Consider the following 19034-nt stretch of genomic DNA (forward strand, 5'->3'; position numbering starts at 1 on the left):
AATTTTTAAAATATTAAATAAGCATTAATTATAAATATTTTATATTAATAAAATTTATATTTATATTTTTCTTGATTTACTTTTTAGAAATTTTATAAATATTAAAGATTTTAGTTTTATTTTAGAAACATATTTTGTTTGTTTAAAGATATCTTATATTCAACAAATAAAGTTATAGTAAACACGTAAAATTGATCATAAAAAATAATATTCACACAATTTATTGAATCAATTAAAAAAATTATTATGTTTTAAAAAATAAATAAATTTAAACTTAATGCAATATATATAATGATAATAATAATAATTATTAAATTAAAAAATAATTAAAAAATATTTAATTTTATTTATTTTATTGATTTTTTATTTTAAATTAATAAATAAATATAAAATTAACTACACTATAACATTAATATAATATAAAAAATATTACTGATATAATAAATTAAAACATATACTTATATATTACATATAAATTGATAAATTCACTAATAATTTAATTAAAATATGTGCAAGTTACAAAAATATATATTATTATATAATTTATTTATAATTATATTATTTGCTACATGGTCTGATTAAATATATATATATATATATATATATATATTAAAATAAAATTTGTATAATATTAAAAATTTATAATGATTATTGTTATTGAATAATATTAATAAAAATATAATTATTTTATTATCAAATTAGTTTACATATATTCAAATTTTTATTTATGTTATTGATAATTATTAAATAATTGTAATAATTTTTATATAATTTTATAAATAAATTTTAAACTATTATTTGATCATTAATTATAAATATTTTTATGTTATAAAATTTTTATATTTTTATTTTTCTCAATTTAATTTTATAAAATTATAAAATTATTAAAAGTTTTAATTATTTTTTATGATAATTATATTTTGTTTATATAAAAACATCTTATATTCAATAAATAAAATCATAGTAAACACATAAAATTGATAACAAAAAATAATATTTACAAAATTTGTTGAATCAGCTTAAAAAATTATTATATTTAAAAAATAAATAAATATCGTCATTATAAAATTTGTAGATAAAAAATATTTATATTATAAAATTTATAGATGTAAAAAAAAATATATGAGCATAGAAAGAATTATTAAAATTTATATTTAAATTAAAATAACTTATATTTCTAAATTTTTATCTTAATAAAAAAATGTGATAAAATTTAATATAAAAATTTAAACTTAATGTACTATATATATATATATGTATATATATATAATGACAATAATAATAGCTATTAAATTAAAAAAATAATTACAAAATATTTAATTTTATTTGTTTCATTAATTTGTTATTTTAAATTAATAAATAAACGTAAAATTAACTACACTATAACATTAATATAATATAAAAAATATTACTGATACAATAAATGAAAACACATACTTATAAATTACCTATAAATTGATAAATTAACTAAGAATTTAATTAAAATATGTGCAAGTTACAAAAATATATATTATTATATAATTTATTTATAATTATATTATTTATATTAATTGTTACATGGTGTGATTATATATATATATATATATATATATAAATATATATTATAATAGGTTTTTTATTTTATTTTTTTATCATTTTTTTATAAATTTTTATTTTCAAATAAATTATAATTCATATTTAATTAATTTCTATTTTTTATAAATAAAAATAATTATAACATAATATATTAATATAATAATTAAATAATTAAATTAATAATAATATAATTAAGAGTATAAAAAATATATTAATATAATTTTATTATTTTATTTTTAAATTTTATTTCGTTTAGTTTTGATTGCGTCTTATTCCTGTTTAAAGACTTAATCTTTAACTTGTTTAAATATAATAAATATAATAATTTATTATTTAAAAAGTGTAATCATGTATAATTTTTTTAAATTTTTAATAGAATATAATTTCTATTTATTATAATTATAAATAAAAAAATTATAACATAATATATTAATTTAATAATAGCAGAATTAAAAATATGAAAAATATATTATTAAATAATTTTATTATTTAAATATATTTTGATAACTCTATTTTTAAATTATATAATATATATATATATATATATATTTATTTATTTATTTATTTATATAGGCCGACCTATCAAGTTTAACAAGCTTTATAAACAGCTCAAACCTGACTTGTTTACTTAAACAAACCTTAAAAAAAGCCTAAACCTGATTTATTTATTAAAAAGATCAAGCCTTAACTAGGTCAGGCGATGACTTTTATTAGGCAGTCTATCCTGTTTCAATCCCTAATCACATGAACTACAGCGTTTCTGATAGTAATAACCCCACAATTAAAAGGCTATGTTATAGGAAAAGGAAGAGTGCGCCAGTTAATGTTAAGCCCACCCTAGAGAAACAATCAGTTAGCTCATAATTAGGAGGTAGTTCCAAGGGATGGTTGTTATAAAGGTCAGAGTTAGGAGAATTGAAGTGTCTTTTTGTAAGTGAAAAAGTTTGTGCAGAGAGTTGTCAGGATCTATGGAATATTTCTGGCATTGTATAATAACCGCAGGGTACAGAACTGTGTTCATTCTTAGTAATACAATTCAAACATTTGCATATGTTTAATTTGGGTATTAATTTTGTGTTTTTCAGCATATATGTGTAGCATAATTTTCTGTATTTGGTGTGTTCATTATTTGGTGTATTTCAAATATCAGATACTATTATGGGCTGGATAAACTTTCCTTGTGTGGGTGCAATGCCATAAATTTTCTGTATTTCTATCCAACAATATCCATTCAGATACTATTAAAGTTGGTTGGAGATCTTTTGTTTTTTCAATAGAAGAATTTTTGCAATCGTTGTTAAAGAAACTGGATTTCTCTTTTGCTGGACTTTGAACAACGGTGGAAGTAAAAATTAAGTTGATTATTATCTGCAGCAACACTGCTTGCTGTCTTGATTGGAGATGTGATACTTGCTACTATTGTCTTGGAATGTGTTGATATACTCATGTTATTAACTTGTGACATAACTGTTCATTTGGCTTATCCTTATTCCTTGGTTCTCTGGTATTGGTGTTTTCTATTGTTTTTGGTGTGAATTTGTCAAAGAGATTAGAGTGTTATAATATTTATTTATTTTTTCTTTGTTTATCCTTTTTTTTTATTTTTAATTTTCTCCATTTCCCTTTTGGAGAATATCTTCTTGTAGATTCTCTTGCAGTCTCTCCCTTCCTTCTCACTAAAATATTGAAATTTTCTTTTATATGTGTAGAAATAGAATCTGTGTTTAGTGTATATATTGTGCTGGGGTCATTATTCACTATAAATATAAGAAAAGAACAAGTGGACTTAATAGTTCCATGTTTTCACTGAACAATTCAGCCAAACTAAACCCCTTTACAATGAGAAAAGAAAAAGGAGAAAGAAAAGGAGTTAGAAAATCTTATGCTTTAGGATTAAATGAGTTATGCTTTAGGATTAAATGAGATTAATACAAGAAGTTAAGTAGTTTCTTCTTTAAATTGAGCTTTTCGGCCGTAAGCTTATGTTCTGAACAAACTCAGGGTATTCTCATTGGGTTTGATAATCTGGATGGGGTGATTCACATAATACGTGAAGCTTCAAGTAACTCAGCCACAGTGGCTGGTTTGCATAATGGTAAACTCCTTATTTAAGCTTACGAATTGGCTTATTTCAGCTGGAAAACTTTTCATTTTGTATCCCTATCTTTTGAAGAGTTCTACTTGTTATTGAAATGAAAGCATTTAATCATGCCTTGAGATTCTTTATCATTTAGCTATTTAATTTGGTTAAGTAATACATATTTGCAGCTTTCAGTCTGTTAGGTTCTCGGAAATGTAAGAGGGGAAAAGTACATTATTCGTCCCTGAATTTTATTAATTGTAAAAAAATTACAAAAAGGAGGCTACTCCTTTCACACTGGAATTTGTCCTGTTTTTTTCTATCTACTCAACTCCTATCTTCCTCCTACCTAACAGAGGACTTATTTATATCAAACTGATGTAAAATAAATTAACCAATTAACTAACTACTACTGAAAACCTAACTAATAGGTCAAAGGATAGAATAGCTTTAATTCCTACTTTTACCTTTCTTCCTATAATACACTTTTAATGTTCTATTTGTATTCTGTGGTCTAACAATACCTCTCCCTCTGAAAAATCATTCTTGCATTTCTTGGCCTCTTCTAGCTTCTTGTTGGTCTTCCTCCAATTGCTTCATCACCGTTCTAAAACCTCTTTCCAATATTTTCAGTTGAGCTTCATCCTCCTATGTTCTGTGAAAGACTACCTAAATTGGATGTTTTGATACCGGTGATAGAAGTAGATTGGGATATAATTAAAATTCTAGGGAACCTTTAGTCTCTTGACCTATATTAAAGAGATATAAAGCAGATGAGTAAATGTGCATACAGACTCCTCTAGGTGTTTGAGAAACCTGGGTTCTCCCCCCATAATTCCACTCCAAAACCAAAAGGTTTTGCTGTTCTCACTATTATTTTCACCTTTTAGGACATCCATGTGATTCATGTATCTAATGTTAACGCATTCAGTGTTCTCTGGAATAAGTATTTAGTAAGTAACACTCTTATTCTTATCCTAGACAATAATAAGAAAAGTGATTTGTTACTAGACACATAATCAGATGTACCAGAGTCAAGAAACCGAGGTTTAAGAGAGGAGAGAAACAAAAGATATGGGATTACAAGACTTGGAGTTGAGCTTTTGAATCTGAACACACATGAACCAAATGGCATTCAACAATAAGCAGGTGAGTTTATTTGGGTATTGGGTCAAACGAATTAAAAATAAGTTAACAGTGGATAGTATTGGTCAGGTTCGGTTTATCCAACTTGCTTCGATCGGTAACTGAACTGACTGAACTCACATACAAAACTTTCGAGACTCATTCATGCCCAAGATAAATCTTCCTTCATCCATCTATTTATCTCTATATCTGTCTATCCCTTGCCACCCACAATTGAACACCCAACAACATTGCTACTTCTAACTTCTAAGAGCTCAAACTTCTGACTTTTGAGAGCTCCAACTTCCTGAACCTTAAACAACACACTCTCTCCAACTTCTGTTTGTGTAGCTTGCTCCTTTGCTGTTGAATCCTAAGCCGCGACCAATGACAACTTTGAGGAGCAAGGGCTTGAAGTGCAGAAGGCTTAGATATATTTGGTGAATGTTGTGAGGGTGAGACTAAGGCTTAGCCTCTGATAACAAATATAAAGGAGAGAAAATGATTGTTGAATGTTGTGTGTCTCTTGTCCACTACTCTATTATTTATACTCATGTAATAGGGTACAAAGAATTCATCAAATCTCTGAAGATTAGGTAATTACGATATTTACAATAATGACTAATATGAAGTTATCTAACAAATTGGATACCTACTAGTTGGTTGTTACTTCTTTAAGGCATTTGTTTGGTGAATTTTTGTCAGGAGAGTTATTTTGATGCGACTTGATCATGCTGGAAAGATTCAGTCCACTTCCTTGATCTCCGCAACGGATTGTGAGCCTGAAGAAGTTGTTGCTATTGCTCAAGGCTAGTTATAGAATAACTTCATTGTCTAGAAGAGGTTACTTCACCAAATGCCTGACCATTGGAGTTGTAGTGCCCTTGATGAAAAGCTGATGCTTGATCCCTGAATCTGTGCTTGGATGTGTTTTCTCTGGAGATAGTCCTAGTTTTCCTCATGCTCCATATATACGAAGCTGGGGTGTGGGGTGTAGTTTATTCTTCAGGCTCTGTAAATTATAATGTGACTGAAAGAGTGAGAAACATACACCAGAGGCGATGGATAATAGTTATGGGTGCAAAATTTTAATCAACTCTTCATTTTTGTAACAGCATTATTAAAAAAGGTAACCATCATCTCTTGGGTTTGAGTTATACTTCTTTATCCTTGAGAACCTTCTCGCCAGATCAAATTTACCATTTTATGTGAACTTTTTCTCAAACTATCTAGTTTGGTGATGTTATTTTTTTAAAATAAAAAAATCAGCTTTGACCCAAACAAAATGGTAATAGCTCGTGTAAAAACTGTATTAGCAAAAATTGGTTTTTATGCATGATTTGGGATTATGATTCAATTTGGATAAACTTGTTCTTTCAGGAGAAAAAATCAATATAAAAAATGAATAACATTTTTTATAAGTTAGAAATAATTTATTTTTTCAAATTTTAAAAAATTTAAGAGAGGAGCATAACTGTTTATAACTATTCCGAGTTATATTTTTGAGTGATTATAATCCATTTTTAATAAAAAAAAATGACCAAAAGGGGACACTAGCTTCTCAAATTTGTAAACAATTTTAATCCTGATGAAGTTCAGGATGGTCAAATTGACACTCCCTTGGCTTGAAGGTTCTTATTTAGTTTCTACCAAAGCTGTAAAATTTGTTCTCAATCCTTATAAACTTTTTTGGTAAGATGTAATTCATACTTTTTTTTATGAACTTTTATTTTTAATATTTTTAACTAATAAAGTCCACTAAAATATTTGACAAGTATCGTTGGATTATATGTAAAAATTAGTAGTTCTTAAAAGAGTAACGACTATATTTTAACATTGATAATAATAAAATATAATAAAAAGTTTTTTAATAAAAATTATTATTTATAAATGTTTAAAATTAACTTTTAAGACCCGATGTTAATAAAGCTAATAATAACAATAATAAAATGCTAACTAATATCTTAGAATATTGGTTGAATTTTTTTTAAAAAAATTATTAAAAAGTGTTAAAAGACACTCATCTCTTTAATGCCTTTTAATATAATTTTTAAAAATAATTTACTATTTATTAATTTTGTACTTAGTATCTTAAATATATTAGTTATTATTATTATTTGAGCATTATTATATTGCTTTTTTAAATTTAAAAAATAATAAATAATTTAAAGTGTATTTTTAAAAAAATCCAAGACTCAATTACTCCATCATATCCAAACTACTCTTAATCATTTTTGTTTGTTTCGATTTAGAAATTCAAAATTCAAAATTTTAACAACTATATTCGTTTCTATTTTAATTAGTTTGGATAATTTTTTTTTTCCAAATCCAACTGGTCAATAAATACTAGTTACTTGTTTAAAATAGAGAGTGTAGTATAAAAAAATAAGAAATCTATTAATATTCTTATTTATATTACTTTTTCAAAAAAAAATTATTATATTTTTTTATCAATCTAAATTATCTCTAATACTGGTAAAAAAATATAAATAATCTCTTAATAATTACTTTTCCTTTCATTTATTTTCTACCACTGTAGTTAATGTTATTGATTGTTTAAGAAAATACTTCTATCTATAATTAATATTTCAAAATTGTGAAAATCATAACTACAAAATAAGAGTATAATTAAAAAAGAATTAATCATAAGAAACTGTAGACACATAATAATGAAAAAACATAAATATAATTTATTAAATACTATAATTTACTTTAAATATTAAATGACTTTGTATTTTTATATAATAATATTTAAATATTTTTTATTTTAAAATTTTGATCATGGGTTCATAAATATACAATATATAATTTCTTGAAAAAAAATGACAAATATAAAAATAATTTTTTCCTTCTAAAAAGTACAATAGACGCGTAATATTTTTTTTCTTTTTTAATCATGTACAATGAGATGGAGAAAGCAAAAAAATAAATGTGGTAAAATATATAAATACAATATTAATGTTTAAAGATGTTGTTTAATTAACACAGCTCATTTAATAAGTTTATTAATTCTAAAGTACCTGCTCAAATAGGAAAGATCCTTCTAAAGTAATATGAGGAAAAGATGGTTATCCTTGTACTCAGCAATAGGAGGATGCTTCAACAAATTACCATGCTCTTAATGAACAATAGAGCATGCAGGAGCGTTTCAACTTGATGTTTTCCATTCTGATTCCTAGAAGAGATCGAGCTTGACCAAAACAAACAATAACAATCTCCATAATAAAGCATAAACAACAAGAGGAGAGAAGAAGATCTCTGTAATCCTCTATTTAGGTTCACAAACACATAAAATGCAATGAAATGGAATTATTATAAGCTAAATAGTCCCACCCCAGCATGTGATAAACACATGAGAGTGGTCATTGTGGCATGCACATCGATCATGCACCTGCATATATCGAACTGCATGCACTTGTTCTTGATAGGGACTCGATCACTGCAGGGTGTCGCGGTTGATGTAAGGATAAGGATCAAAGGTGGGAACATAAGGGGCTGAGGCTGAGGCTGAGGCTGAGGCTGTGGCAGTGGCAGAGGCATCATCCCCGTACAACCCTTGCGAGGGGTCAATGTCCAACATTCCAAAGGCTTGAGAATATAGCGGCGGTGGTGGCTGAGGTGGTGGGTGAATAGAGGCAGAAGCACGTCTTGCGGAAGCGTGTTCTCCTTCGTTCTCACGGTAGCGGTGAAGGTAAAGGCTGAGAGGGTGAACGTAGTCGTCGAAGCCAAGCTTTGCCATTGCCCAAAGCACGTCCTCTGCAGTAACGGTCTTCCTCTGCTCGCGCTGGCAACGATCGTTGGCTTCGGCGGTGATGAAACTGATGTACTCAGACACGCACTCTTGAATCGTCTCTTTGGCATCGTCTGAGATCTTGGCGTGTGGCGGAAGAGTCCTTCGCATGATCCTTATCACGTTCGCGATTGGCATGTACTGGTCCTGTTCCCTCACTCCAGCCATTTCTTCTTACTTTCACACCTGAAACTTCAACATGCAGTTAACATCAAATTGTTTATCAATCAACATAATAGGCACGCAAAAGAAATACATCATAGTGAGATGAAAAGGAAGGTTTTTGTGGCGTGGAGCTTTTCTTGAACAATAATACAAAATCACATCTTCAACTAATTCTATAATGTAATAGAAGATTTAATCAAAACTTTACCTGGTGGTGGTGAGATGTTTGCACAGTAAATGAAAAATGGAGAAAAGAGGATTGGTGTAATGCTCTATTGCCGAAGGAGGGATTTATGGAAGGTTCTGCCATTGTTGAAGCGCCCAATGGGATAAGAAAAGGGTGAAGCAATTAATAAAAAGGAAAGTCTTGGAATTACCACTTCACAAGAGAGACATTTAATATTCTTGAAAATTTCACAGTCTCTAATATATTTAATAGAAGTTTAAATTTTATTTTAATGCTTCATTAATATTAATTTATTTTAATTTAAATGACTAAATTATCCATGATAATGTTTATTATTTATATTTCAAATTTTTAAATATATATTGATAATTATATTTTAAACATTTTCTTAAAAATAAAAGAAATATTTGTAATATTTAAACTTCGATTACACATGTATAATGTCTTTTTCATAAGGATTTTAAAAGGACAAATTATATAGAAAATATTAATAAACTTCCATTCAAAGATAATTTTTTTAGTGATGATTTTATTTCATAAATTTAGATTTTTTTATCAAAGTAAATATAATTAATGAATCAAAATGATAAATAAGTCAATTCTCCCCATCTTTGATATTTTGTAATTACTCTCACAATTACAATGAGAGTAAAAATATATTGACTTTCATGTTTTCAAACTTTTATAGGTTAAAAATTGAGAAACTTCTAAGTGTTAGTAATTGATAAATAAATATAGGATCAATTAAAATTTATGGTTAATTAAATTAAAGAATTTTCAATAATTGTATAGCTAATAAAAGAGATTATCCACTTTTTTTATTAAGAGTTTTTTGAACTTGCAAGACGTTATCCCATCAAGAAATTATTTCTCACTTGTGCAACTAAGTTAACACCAAATCGTTAATCAATCAACAAAATAGACATGCAGAAGAAGATACATCAAAGTGAAATGAAAACGAAGATATTTGTGGCGTAGAGCTTCTTTTGAAATAATAATGCAAAATCATACATTCAACAATGTAATGTGATGGAAGGTTTAATCAAAACTTCATCTTTATCGAGAAAGTCTTCGATGGAGAGATATTTACACAGTGAATGAGAAATGGACAGAAGAGAGGAAAGGACGAGAGGATTGGTGCAATGCTGTGTGGTAGAAAGAGAGATTTACGGAAAGGGCTAACATCGTTGAAGAGCCCAACAGGATAAGAAAAATGTGAAACAATTAATATTTAATATACAAAAGTAAAGAACAAAGTATTGGAATCCGCCACATCACATAAGAGAATTAATATTCTTGAAAAATTCATGCTCTCTAACGTATTTGATAGAAGTTTGAATTTTGTTTTAATGTTTCGTTAATATTAATTTATTTTGATTTAGATGACCAAATTGCTCATGATAATATTTATTATTTTTATTTTTATTTTATTAAATATATTTATAATTATATTCTAAACATTTCCTTAAAAATAAAAGAAATATTCTGAATACTATACTTCAACTGAGATTACACATGTACAATATATTAAAAAGATAATTACATAAAAAATATTAATAAACTTACATTCAAAAATTACTTTGTAGTGATGATTCCATTACATAAACTTCAATCGTTTTTTTGATTTTGTGTCAAATTATATGTAATTGATGAATCAAAATGATAAATATTTAGTAACTACTCCACAATTACAGTGAGAGTAAAAATTTATTGAGTTCCATGTTTTCAATGTTCTATCGGTTAGAAATTGAGAAACTTCTATGTATTAGAAATTGAAAAATAGATATAGGATCAATGAAAATCTACAATTAGAAATTGAGAGCTTTTTGACCTTGTAAGAAATTATCTTACTAATTTTTTTTTCTCGCTCGTCAATTAAGCTGTGGAGAACTATAACTTTACTAAATAAATTATATATATATATATATATATATATATTATGTTAATAAAAGTAAAGATTTAATAACTTATACTATTTTTTGTTATAATTTATTATTTTAAATTTAAACAATTAAATTTCAATAACAATAAATAAAAAATTAAATTATCAAAATAAAAAAAATAATTTTTAGATGAATAATATAAACTCATAGATAATATAAATGACCTTTTAACTATATATTAATTATTTTGACTTCACACACACACACACATATATATATATATATATATATATTCATCCACTAAATTAAAAGAATAAATTTTTTAGTTTAAGTTATTTTTTTTATATTTTAAGCTTAAATAATTAAAGTTTAGATATCAATTAAAAAAATAATCATAATAAAAGAATGAATATCTAATATTTTCAGTTAAATAGTGCGTGCAACATGGTGAACTTTTTAATTATTTATTCTATCAATATAATCAATCAAACTTCGCCATTCCTTTCTAAATAAAATTTATTAAATATATACATGTGATGTTAGTAAGTTCTTCTAATAAATCGAGAGACTAAACTTTTTGTTCTAAATTAAAATTTTCTTATAATTTATCATTTTAACTCATGGAGTTAAAGATTAAACATTAATACTAAAAATTCAAATTGTGGATACTCACTGCAGCCTGTTAAGAATTTCTATTACAATTACCTGTGAAAAACAAAATAATGTATGACCTTGTTAACTGGCAAATATTTAATGATCTTATGGCGCGCAAAAACAAGCACAGAACCCCCCCAGCTTCACACTAGACGTAGAAAGGGTTTTAGAGCCTTCTTTTTCATTTCCCTCTTTTGCCTCATCCAAAATCCCTAAAACCCCACTCTCTCACTTTTCCAATGGCTCCAACTATTTCAACCCTATGAAACCCTTTCCCCTCCAAAACCCCAATCTTCTCTACAAACCTTCTTCCATGGCATTCTCCTCCGCACTTCGAGTCCTCAGACTCTCCCCGCTCGCTCCCTCGCGCCTCCCTTGGCTCCACCATAATCCCTCGCAGCTTCGCTTTCTCTCTTTGCGGCGCCCCGCCAGAGCGGTTCAGGGTGCCAGGCGCCGTGACGAGCCTGCACGAGCTGGAAATGGAAATGGGAGCATCACCGTAATGGATAGCGGTAATGGTAACGGGAGTGAGGGAAGGGTTGTGACAACGGAGCTTCACAAAGAGGCAACGGAAGCCTACATGGCTTATGCTATGTCGGTGTTGCTTGGTCGCGCATTGCCCGATGTTCGGGACGGTTTGAAGCCCGTGCATAGAAGGATTCTGTAAGTAATGTTAGACATTTGTGGAGTATAAGTGTTTTGTTTTTTGAATCGAATATGCTTTATTATTTGAGGGTTACTGGAAATTTGAAATGTTTTCATTTGAGATTTGCTTCTTTTATTTTTCTCTTAATTCAGAAGACGAGGAAATTTAATTTGAAAATTTATTTAATAATGGAATTGTTTCTACTTTGGGGAGTGTTTGCTAGAAATTTTGAACTTTTTTCAGTTGGGATTTTTCTTTTTTAGTTTTTTCCTTACTTACTAGAGGAAGAAATTTCAGAAATCTCAAAGTTTTGTTTTTCTCTCCCTGAAACCAAATTTTCTGGATTTTGTGTAGACCTCTTTATTTTTATCACAATGGATATTGTAGATGATGCAATTTTGTTTGGCATGGGGAAAACAGTCTTAAAATGTCTTTTTCCTTTTATTTGGTCTCTTGCATTAATGTATCACTTGATAGATGTTGGGTGTGTTTGGACTTTGGATTCACAGCTTTATCAAGTGTTTGTCTAATAAGTTCTTTTAAATAATAACTCATGACATAAATTTAACGATGAAACTTATTGAAATAAGCTGAAAATAACTTATTTTGATAAATTATACCGATAAACTTATTAAAACAAGCTGAAAAGAGTTAATAGGAGTCGTAAACTGTTTCCATAAGCTGTCTATAAACTCCTCCAAACATACCTTTTGTTCTGTTAGAGATTGGTTCTGAATCTTCTGATGTTATTCTGCTTTCTCATGAGTAATTTTATTCCGTGAATTATTGGTATATGATATTAATGGAGTTCAAAATGTTAATTAGGGCAGGCTGAATAATGTTTGTGATACAGAATGTTATTGTATGAATTATTGGTATACAATACATCTTTGCTTTCATTGGTTCATTAGTTGTTATTGAAGTTAAAAAGTTAGTGCATGTTACTTTGGTTTAAACCTACCATTTCAATTTTTGTGAATCATGTGAAGTTTCTGAGATGGTCACATAAAGTTTGCAGTGTAGCAATGACATAATCTAGGGTAATATTCTTTGTGCTCCTAATTGTCTATTTGCACACTTTACCAACTAATTTTCAGAGAAATGTAAGTGGACAAATAAAAATACTAATTACAGCTTATTTGAATTCAAAATTATTTGATGGAGTTAAGTTTAGGAAATTATAATTAAAAGTAATTAGGGGGAATCCTGAATAGACAATTGGGTTTGGGTAACCCCACTCCTTTAGCATATTGAGTTGCTGAAATTTGATAATTATTATTGAGATGTGATTATAAAGCAAGCTACTGATTCGAATGCAGATTTGCAATGCATGAGCTTGGCCTCTCATCCAAAAAACCGTTCAAGAAGTGTGCAAGAGTTGTAGGAGAGGTTAATATCTAGCCATTATTGTTAAATTCTTAATGTTATTGAAGCACCCAATATGTTCATCTAGAAGAATGTTTGGACTACTTATTATCCATTGTCAATTGTTTTTTTTTTTTTACTACCTGTTTGATATGCCAATATATAGTGTTGTTATTGTAGGTATTGGGAAAATTCCACCCTCACGGAGACACTGCTGTATATGATTCATTGGTTCGAATGTCCCAGGTAAAACCATAGTTTTTGACTTTCCATATTATTTGAGTTTAAGCTTCATATCGTGTTTGCTTGGATTAAGTATGAGAAAAAGATTATTTTAATAATTTATTATTTTAAAATTGATTATTGTTGTTATCAACAAATGAAATAAGTTTTATGTTTGTTAGAAAGGGATTTTTAGATGATCTATTTTGTTTGGATTGTCTAAAAGAATAACTTTTTCTAAGTAAAATTACAAAAAAAAAGGTATGGAGTTTTATTTTAAAAATTAGTTTTGCATTTAAAATTATCAATGTTGAAGAAAAAAAATGGGAAAACAGGTTAAATAGAAAATAATCTGTTAGCTTTTATCTTACGCTACAAAATTTTCCTTATGATAAAAAACTTTTTTCTTATCACTTTGATAATTTTACCGAATAAATCAGGTTTTTGAAAAGGTGCTTTTATTCTAAAATATATTTTCTTCCCCAAAATTAATCCCACCCAAACATGCTTGTATATTTTTGGATGATCATTGTTTATCTGTAATATCATATAACATTGTTGGTATTTTGTAACTGATTAATTATGTTAAACAATTATTGTTCCCTTTTAAAAGTTCTCTTGCAAATTTGCAGAAAAGAAAAAATATATTCCCAACATATGCTAATGCAGACATGCAATAACTGTTTTTCTTCCCTAAATAAGTATCATATTTGGCTTAAATGTGCTTTTAATCTGTCTAATTATGATTATATTTGAGTTTGGTCATCTTAAATTAAAATTTTGAAATGGTTCTCGTCATTGCCCCTTAATGGTGACGTAAGATGCTAATAGACATGACAATTTTTAGGTGGCTTGTGATGTGACATGTCTAGGTGCTTGCTGCATCACTAATAAATGGTGATACAGACAATTTGTGTGGCAGTTGAAGATTCTGCTGTTGTTTTATGGCATTTAGTCTCTGTTCATTCTGGTGTATTAGCTGCTCAATAACAGGCTTCATGATGATGACAGTTTTATCTTTGCACCAAAAACACATCTATCAAGTGTTTGTTTATGTGTGTAAAAATGTTTACAATAGATTATCCTAGGTATTTCAATTTTTGTTGATCTTGTTGAATTAGGATTAGGAGGTAATTGTTCCAGAGACTTGCTTGTGGTATTTTAGCATTACATAGCTTTCTTGTTCAGTCTTCATTAGTATTTTGTCCTTTTCAAAGGAATAGATATTATTTACCTTGTATATTTTGTGAGCAGCGATCTAATGAGTAATTACTATTTTGAGTGATGTTTGTTGTGGAAAAAAAAAGTCTTCAAATCTTACACTTCTTTTCTTTTTTCCGTCATAATTTGAGTTTTCCAATTTTTTTCAGGATTTTTCCTTACGTTGTCCTTTGATCCAAGGTCATGGAAATTTTGGTTCAATTGATGCTGACCCTCCTGCTGCCATGCGTTACACTGAGTGCAGACTAGAAGTAGGTGTTTAACTGATTTAGTCTTTAAATATAAACACTACTTCTCTAATCATATCAACTTCATTCTTATAACAGAAAATGAAATGCAAAGTATTCTCCAATCTATAATTGTTTGTGCTGGTTTATTACTGCTAGGTAAAGAAATTTTATTGTTATACAGTATACATTGGAATCTAACATTTAAGGTGCTAGATGTGAAATATTATATTCATGAAATCTGTTTCCTTTCAAAAGTGTGAGAAGGAAAAGAAAATTGGAAGACAATGTAAATTTTTTATATGCATGATTTATGATTAATGTGTGTGTGAAAAATCAGTACTCAGTTGTTGATATGATTGGCCTTTCAAAATAGTGATATTTACTCGCATTGCCTGAAGCTCTGAAGTCAGAGGGGTTTGGTCTCAAGAAACTATTGCTGGATATATTTTGTCTGCTAAAAAAATTATTAAAATTGGGTCTTAAAGGATTAAATTGACTAGGAACTTCAGGAAGTAATAAGTTTTTAGCATCATAACCGTGAATATTGGTTGCTCTCTTTTACATTGTGAAAACTTATAAAATGTTGCTTATATTTGGTTCTGTTCTTAAGCTTTATTTTATTGTTGCTTGATAAATTTGTATTGCTTGGACATGAGATGCCTATAAGGTGTTTTATCTTAAGCTTTGTCATTGCTAAGGTTTTACAAATGATTACGATTGAAAATTCTTGTTTGAAGAGTCCCTTTCTTTCCTTTCCCAAATTTTCTATTTTACGAGGGTGTTATGAATAAAAATAGGTTATAAACCTTTTGTTCAATAAAACCCCATAACAGGTTGTTGGAAGTGAACTTTGAATGCTAATTTAGTGATCAATAAGAGTTGGTTTTAATGGATCAGCATAAAGTTTTACTTGTTCTAAAGTTGCTGTGTAAGAGTGTTGTATTTTTTTTTGTGTTCTTCCATGTTCATTGAATTGATTTGACATATTGGCATCGTTTTGAAGGATGGTATTTGTTTCTTGGTCTGAATTTGCAGGAACTGACTGAAGCAATGTTGTTGGCAGATCTAGAGCAAGATACAGTTAGTCACTGCTGTTCTTTGTCCTGTGATTTATGGGTTTTCTAATTTAATTTAACATCAATAACTTAAAGTGAATTTTATGTCTATGTTCCTGATTGCAGGTTGATTTTGTTCCAAATTTTGATAATTCGCAAAAAGAACCGTCACTTCTACCTGCTCGTCTTCCCACCTTATTGTTGAATGGTTCTTCTGGCATTGCGGTAATTTTGGGTTCCTTTTTGCATGCCTGAAACAATTGTTTATTGACAAATCAATGCATCTTCTCATGTAGAGCTGTCTGTTTTTATCTTTTTCAGGTTGGCATGGCGACTAATATCCCTCCTCATAATATCGAGGAAGTAGTAGATGTGCTCTGTGTGTTGATACATAATCCAGAAGCTACTGTGAGTGGCAAATCTTTAGTCTTTATTTCTTTTTCTTTTTGATTAGAAAGGAAATATCTTAATAAAGATACAAAGATATGCAACCAGATGTGTCCCAGAACAGCAAACACTGCTCAGTCCCAAGGGACTTGATCGCTTTTGTTCTTCTGAACTATTTAAAGCTGATTGTCACAAATGTCTTTATTGACTGATTGATAATGTCAAAACAGATATGTAACTGGTTCTAAACTGTTCATACGCATAACACAAATATTATGTGAGACGGCTGATTTGGGTCTCTGAATCTGCAACAAACCATTTAGTATTGAGTGTGTTCAGATTCATAGGTTAATTAAGTGCATATTCAATATATATATATATTTTTAATGATGGCTTATGCCGTAAAATTAACCATGAAACTTATAGAGATCAGTGTTGTTAAATGGCGGCCATGGTGGCGCCATGACAGAATTCAGTGGTGGTTTTTAACCCCAGCCTTACTGTTTTCTGGCGTTTTTCCATGGCGGCTGTTACGTGCATGGCAACTGCGGCCATGGCGGAAAATGTAGAAAAATGGAGTTTTTGTGGGAAAAATTGAGTTGGGCCACTGATTCAAGCTGCTCAAAAAAGAAAATCTGTGAGCCCAAACCCTAAATCACATATTTTCTTCCTTCATTGCTATTGTGCTGCTGTGGAGTGGTGGTCGGCCACATGATGCTTGCTGTGAAGTATTTCTTTATTCGCAGAGGTTAAGCCCTAATTGCCCTTGCTATATGTATTTTAGGGTTTTTTTAGGGCAAAATAGACTTTTTCCACTTAAAATTTTTTCCTTCTCTTCTCAAGCTGTAAATTTTTGAAGGGTAAAATTTTGAGGGTTCTCTCTGCTCTGTTTTTATTCCTTCTTCTCTAAAGCCAACTTCTCCTTCATCGCCTTCACCACTTTTGCCGAAGAAGACATCCTTTCTGGCAATTTTGAGTGGAAGGCCCTGTTTTTTGACATCCATTTTCCATTTTGCTTCTATGGGCTCTGTCCCTCTTTCTTAGTTTTTCCCTGTCTTATTCCTTGTTTTTTTTCCAATTCTGTTTTTCCCTCTCCCATTCTGTTTTACTACCCCATTTTTTTGGTTTTTCCTTATTATTTTGTTTTCTTGATTCTATTTTTCTGTTTTCACTTCCAAGTTTCCTTCTCCATATTTATTTTTAATTTTCTACTTTTTTGTTATAACTTCAGCTTTTTTTCAATTTGTACAACCATTTTATTCTTTTTTTCTCAGAACCTTCCTCCTTTTATATGTAGTTACTAGTTAGTATTCTAGTTTTATATCACATTTTGCAATATATATATATATATACTTATTTATTATGACCACCATTATTCCGCCATGGCATCTGCCATAATTTTATGGCAGGTTTTTTGCTTTCCGCCATTGATAACATTGATAGAGATAAGCTAAAAATAACTTATTTTGATAAGTTATACAAAAAAGTTTATTGAAATAAGCTTAGAAGAGGTTATAAGAGTTATAAATTATTTTTATAACCTGCCCATAAGTTCTACAATTCTATTTGTTTCTACTATTTAGTACTGCAGTCTGGACAAAAATCGTCCCTCATGCTAGGAGTTTTGGATTTCCAAGTTCATTAATCAAGAATAAATTTATTTCTACTAAGAGAATCAGTTACAAAATCTTTAGTATCTTTGTCTCTAATTTGCACAATTTATAAGTTGTCATTTATTAGGGATTTGCACTGCAGTTAGGTTTAAAATAAATTAGAGGCTGCAAGGATTTCTCTTCAGGAATTCAAACTATTCCAATAGTAATGACTTAAAAAAAATAACCCATGGAAGGGTTAATAGTCTAAATTTTACTATTTAAAATAGAAATAAGAATGGAATATTTTTAGGGTAGTCTGGAGAGACTGTAAATCTTGAATATTGTCGTTATATTTCCTAGAAAATTGAAAGTTCTGAGATATTATTGATGAATGCAAAATTGTTGAATTGACCCATTATGTAAGTCGTGAATCTCTATATCACAGGAAAATAATGGAATCTTTTTTTTTTTTTTTTGTGGATGTTAGAAATTCTGTGACTTTTGATCAATGGATATTTGTAACCAAGTAATTGGTGCTTGAATCTATCTTACTGTTTGATTAAGTTAAGATTAAGTTCATACAATAAACTACATGAACAATATAGTATTGTTGACGATCTTCAGGAGGCTTATTAGTTCATATGCAATTATATTGTTTGTTTTTTAAAATCAAAGCCGAAGTAAGGGAGGATAAGTGTTGGTGGTTCAACAAAGATTTTACATAAACACATTAACTAATGAAGTTTTTATTTTTAAATGTGTTGCTTCTTGTAAAGTTTAGAGGATTTATATTGTTTGATAACCCCAGTTGGTTGTTAGTTAAAATAAGTCTACCCATTAGTCAGTTACATTAG

The 19034-nt window shown here is 28.6% G+C and overlaps 2 protein-coding genes across 5 annotated transcripts in view; one reads left to right on the forward strand and one right to left on the reverse strand.

The window, feature by feature from the left end:
* Positions 1–8216: 8216 nt before the first annotated feature.
* Positions 8217–8738, reverse strand: LOC113870041 (nuclear transcription factor Y subunit B-9-like). Its single transcript, XM_027506638.1, has one exon. It carries the CDS (start codon positions 8736–8738, stop codon positions 8217–8219), a length of 522 nt encoding a protein of 173 aa, XP_027362439.1.
* A 2836-nt stretch (positions 8739–11574) lies between these two features.
* LOC113868372 (DNA gyrase subunit A, chloroplastic/mitochondrial) overlaps positions 11575–19034 on the forward strand; it is a 30988-nt gene continuing 23528 nt past the window's right edge. For 3 of the 4 annotated variants that reach the window (XR_003505358.1, XM_027503848.1, XM_027503850.1), the window contains exons 1-7: positions 11602–12122; positions 13425–13494; positions 13651–13716; positions 15063–15164; positions 16179–16223; positions 16325–16423; positions 16520–16606. Coding sequence is in view for 3 of the 4 variants with exons in the window: in XM_027503848.1 (XP_027359649.1) it covers positions 11722–12122; positions 13425–13494; positions 13651–13716; positions 15063–15164; positions 16179–16223; positions 16325–16423; positions 16520–16606 (870 nt within the window). In the remaining variant the exon portion in view is untranslated. Of the gene's footprint in view, positions 12123–13424; positions 13495–13650; positions 13717–15062; positions 15165–16178; positions 16224–16324; positions 16424–16519; positions 16607–19034 lie in introns of all 4 variants that reach the window. The other variant, XM_027503849.1, reaches the window with a different exon arrangement.

Source organism: Abrus precatorius, unplaced genomic scaffold (genome assembly GCF_003935025.1).
Source record: "Abrus precatorius isolate BTA unplaced genomic scaffold, Abrus_2018 Scaffold6, whole genome shotgun sequence".
In the NCBI taxonomy this organism is placed as follows: Eukaryota; Viridiplantae; Streptophyta; class Magnoliopsida; order Fabales; family Fabaceae; genus Abrus; species Abrus precatorius.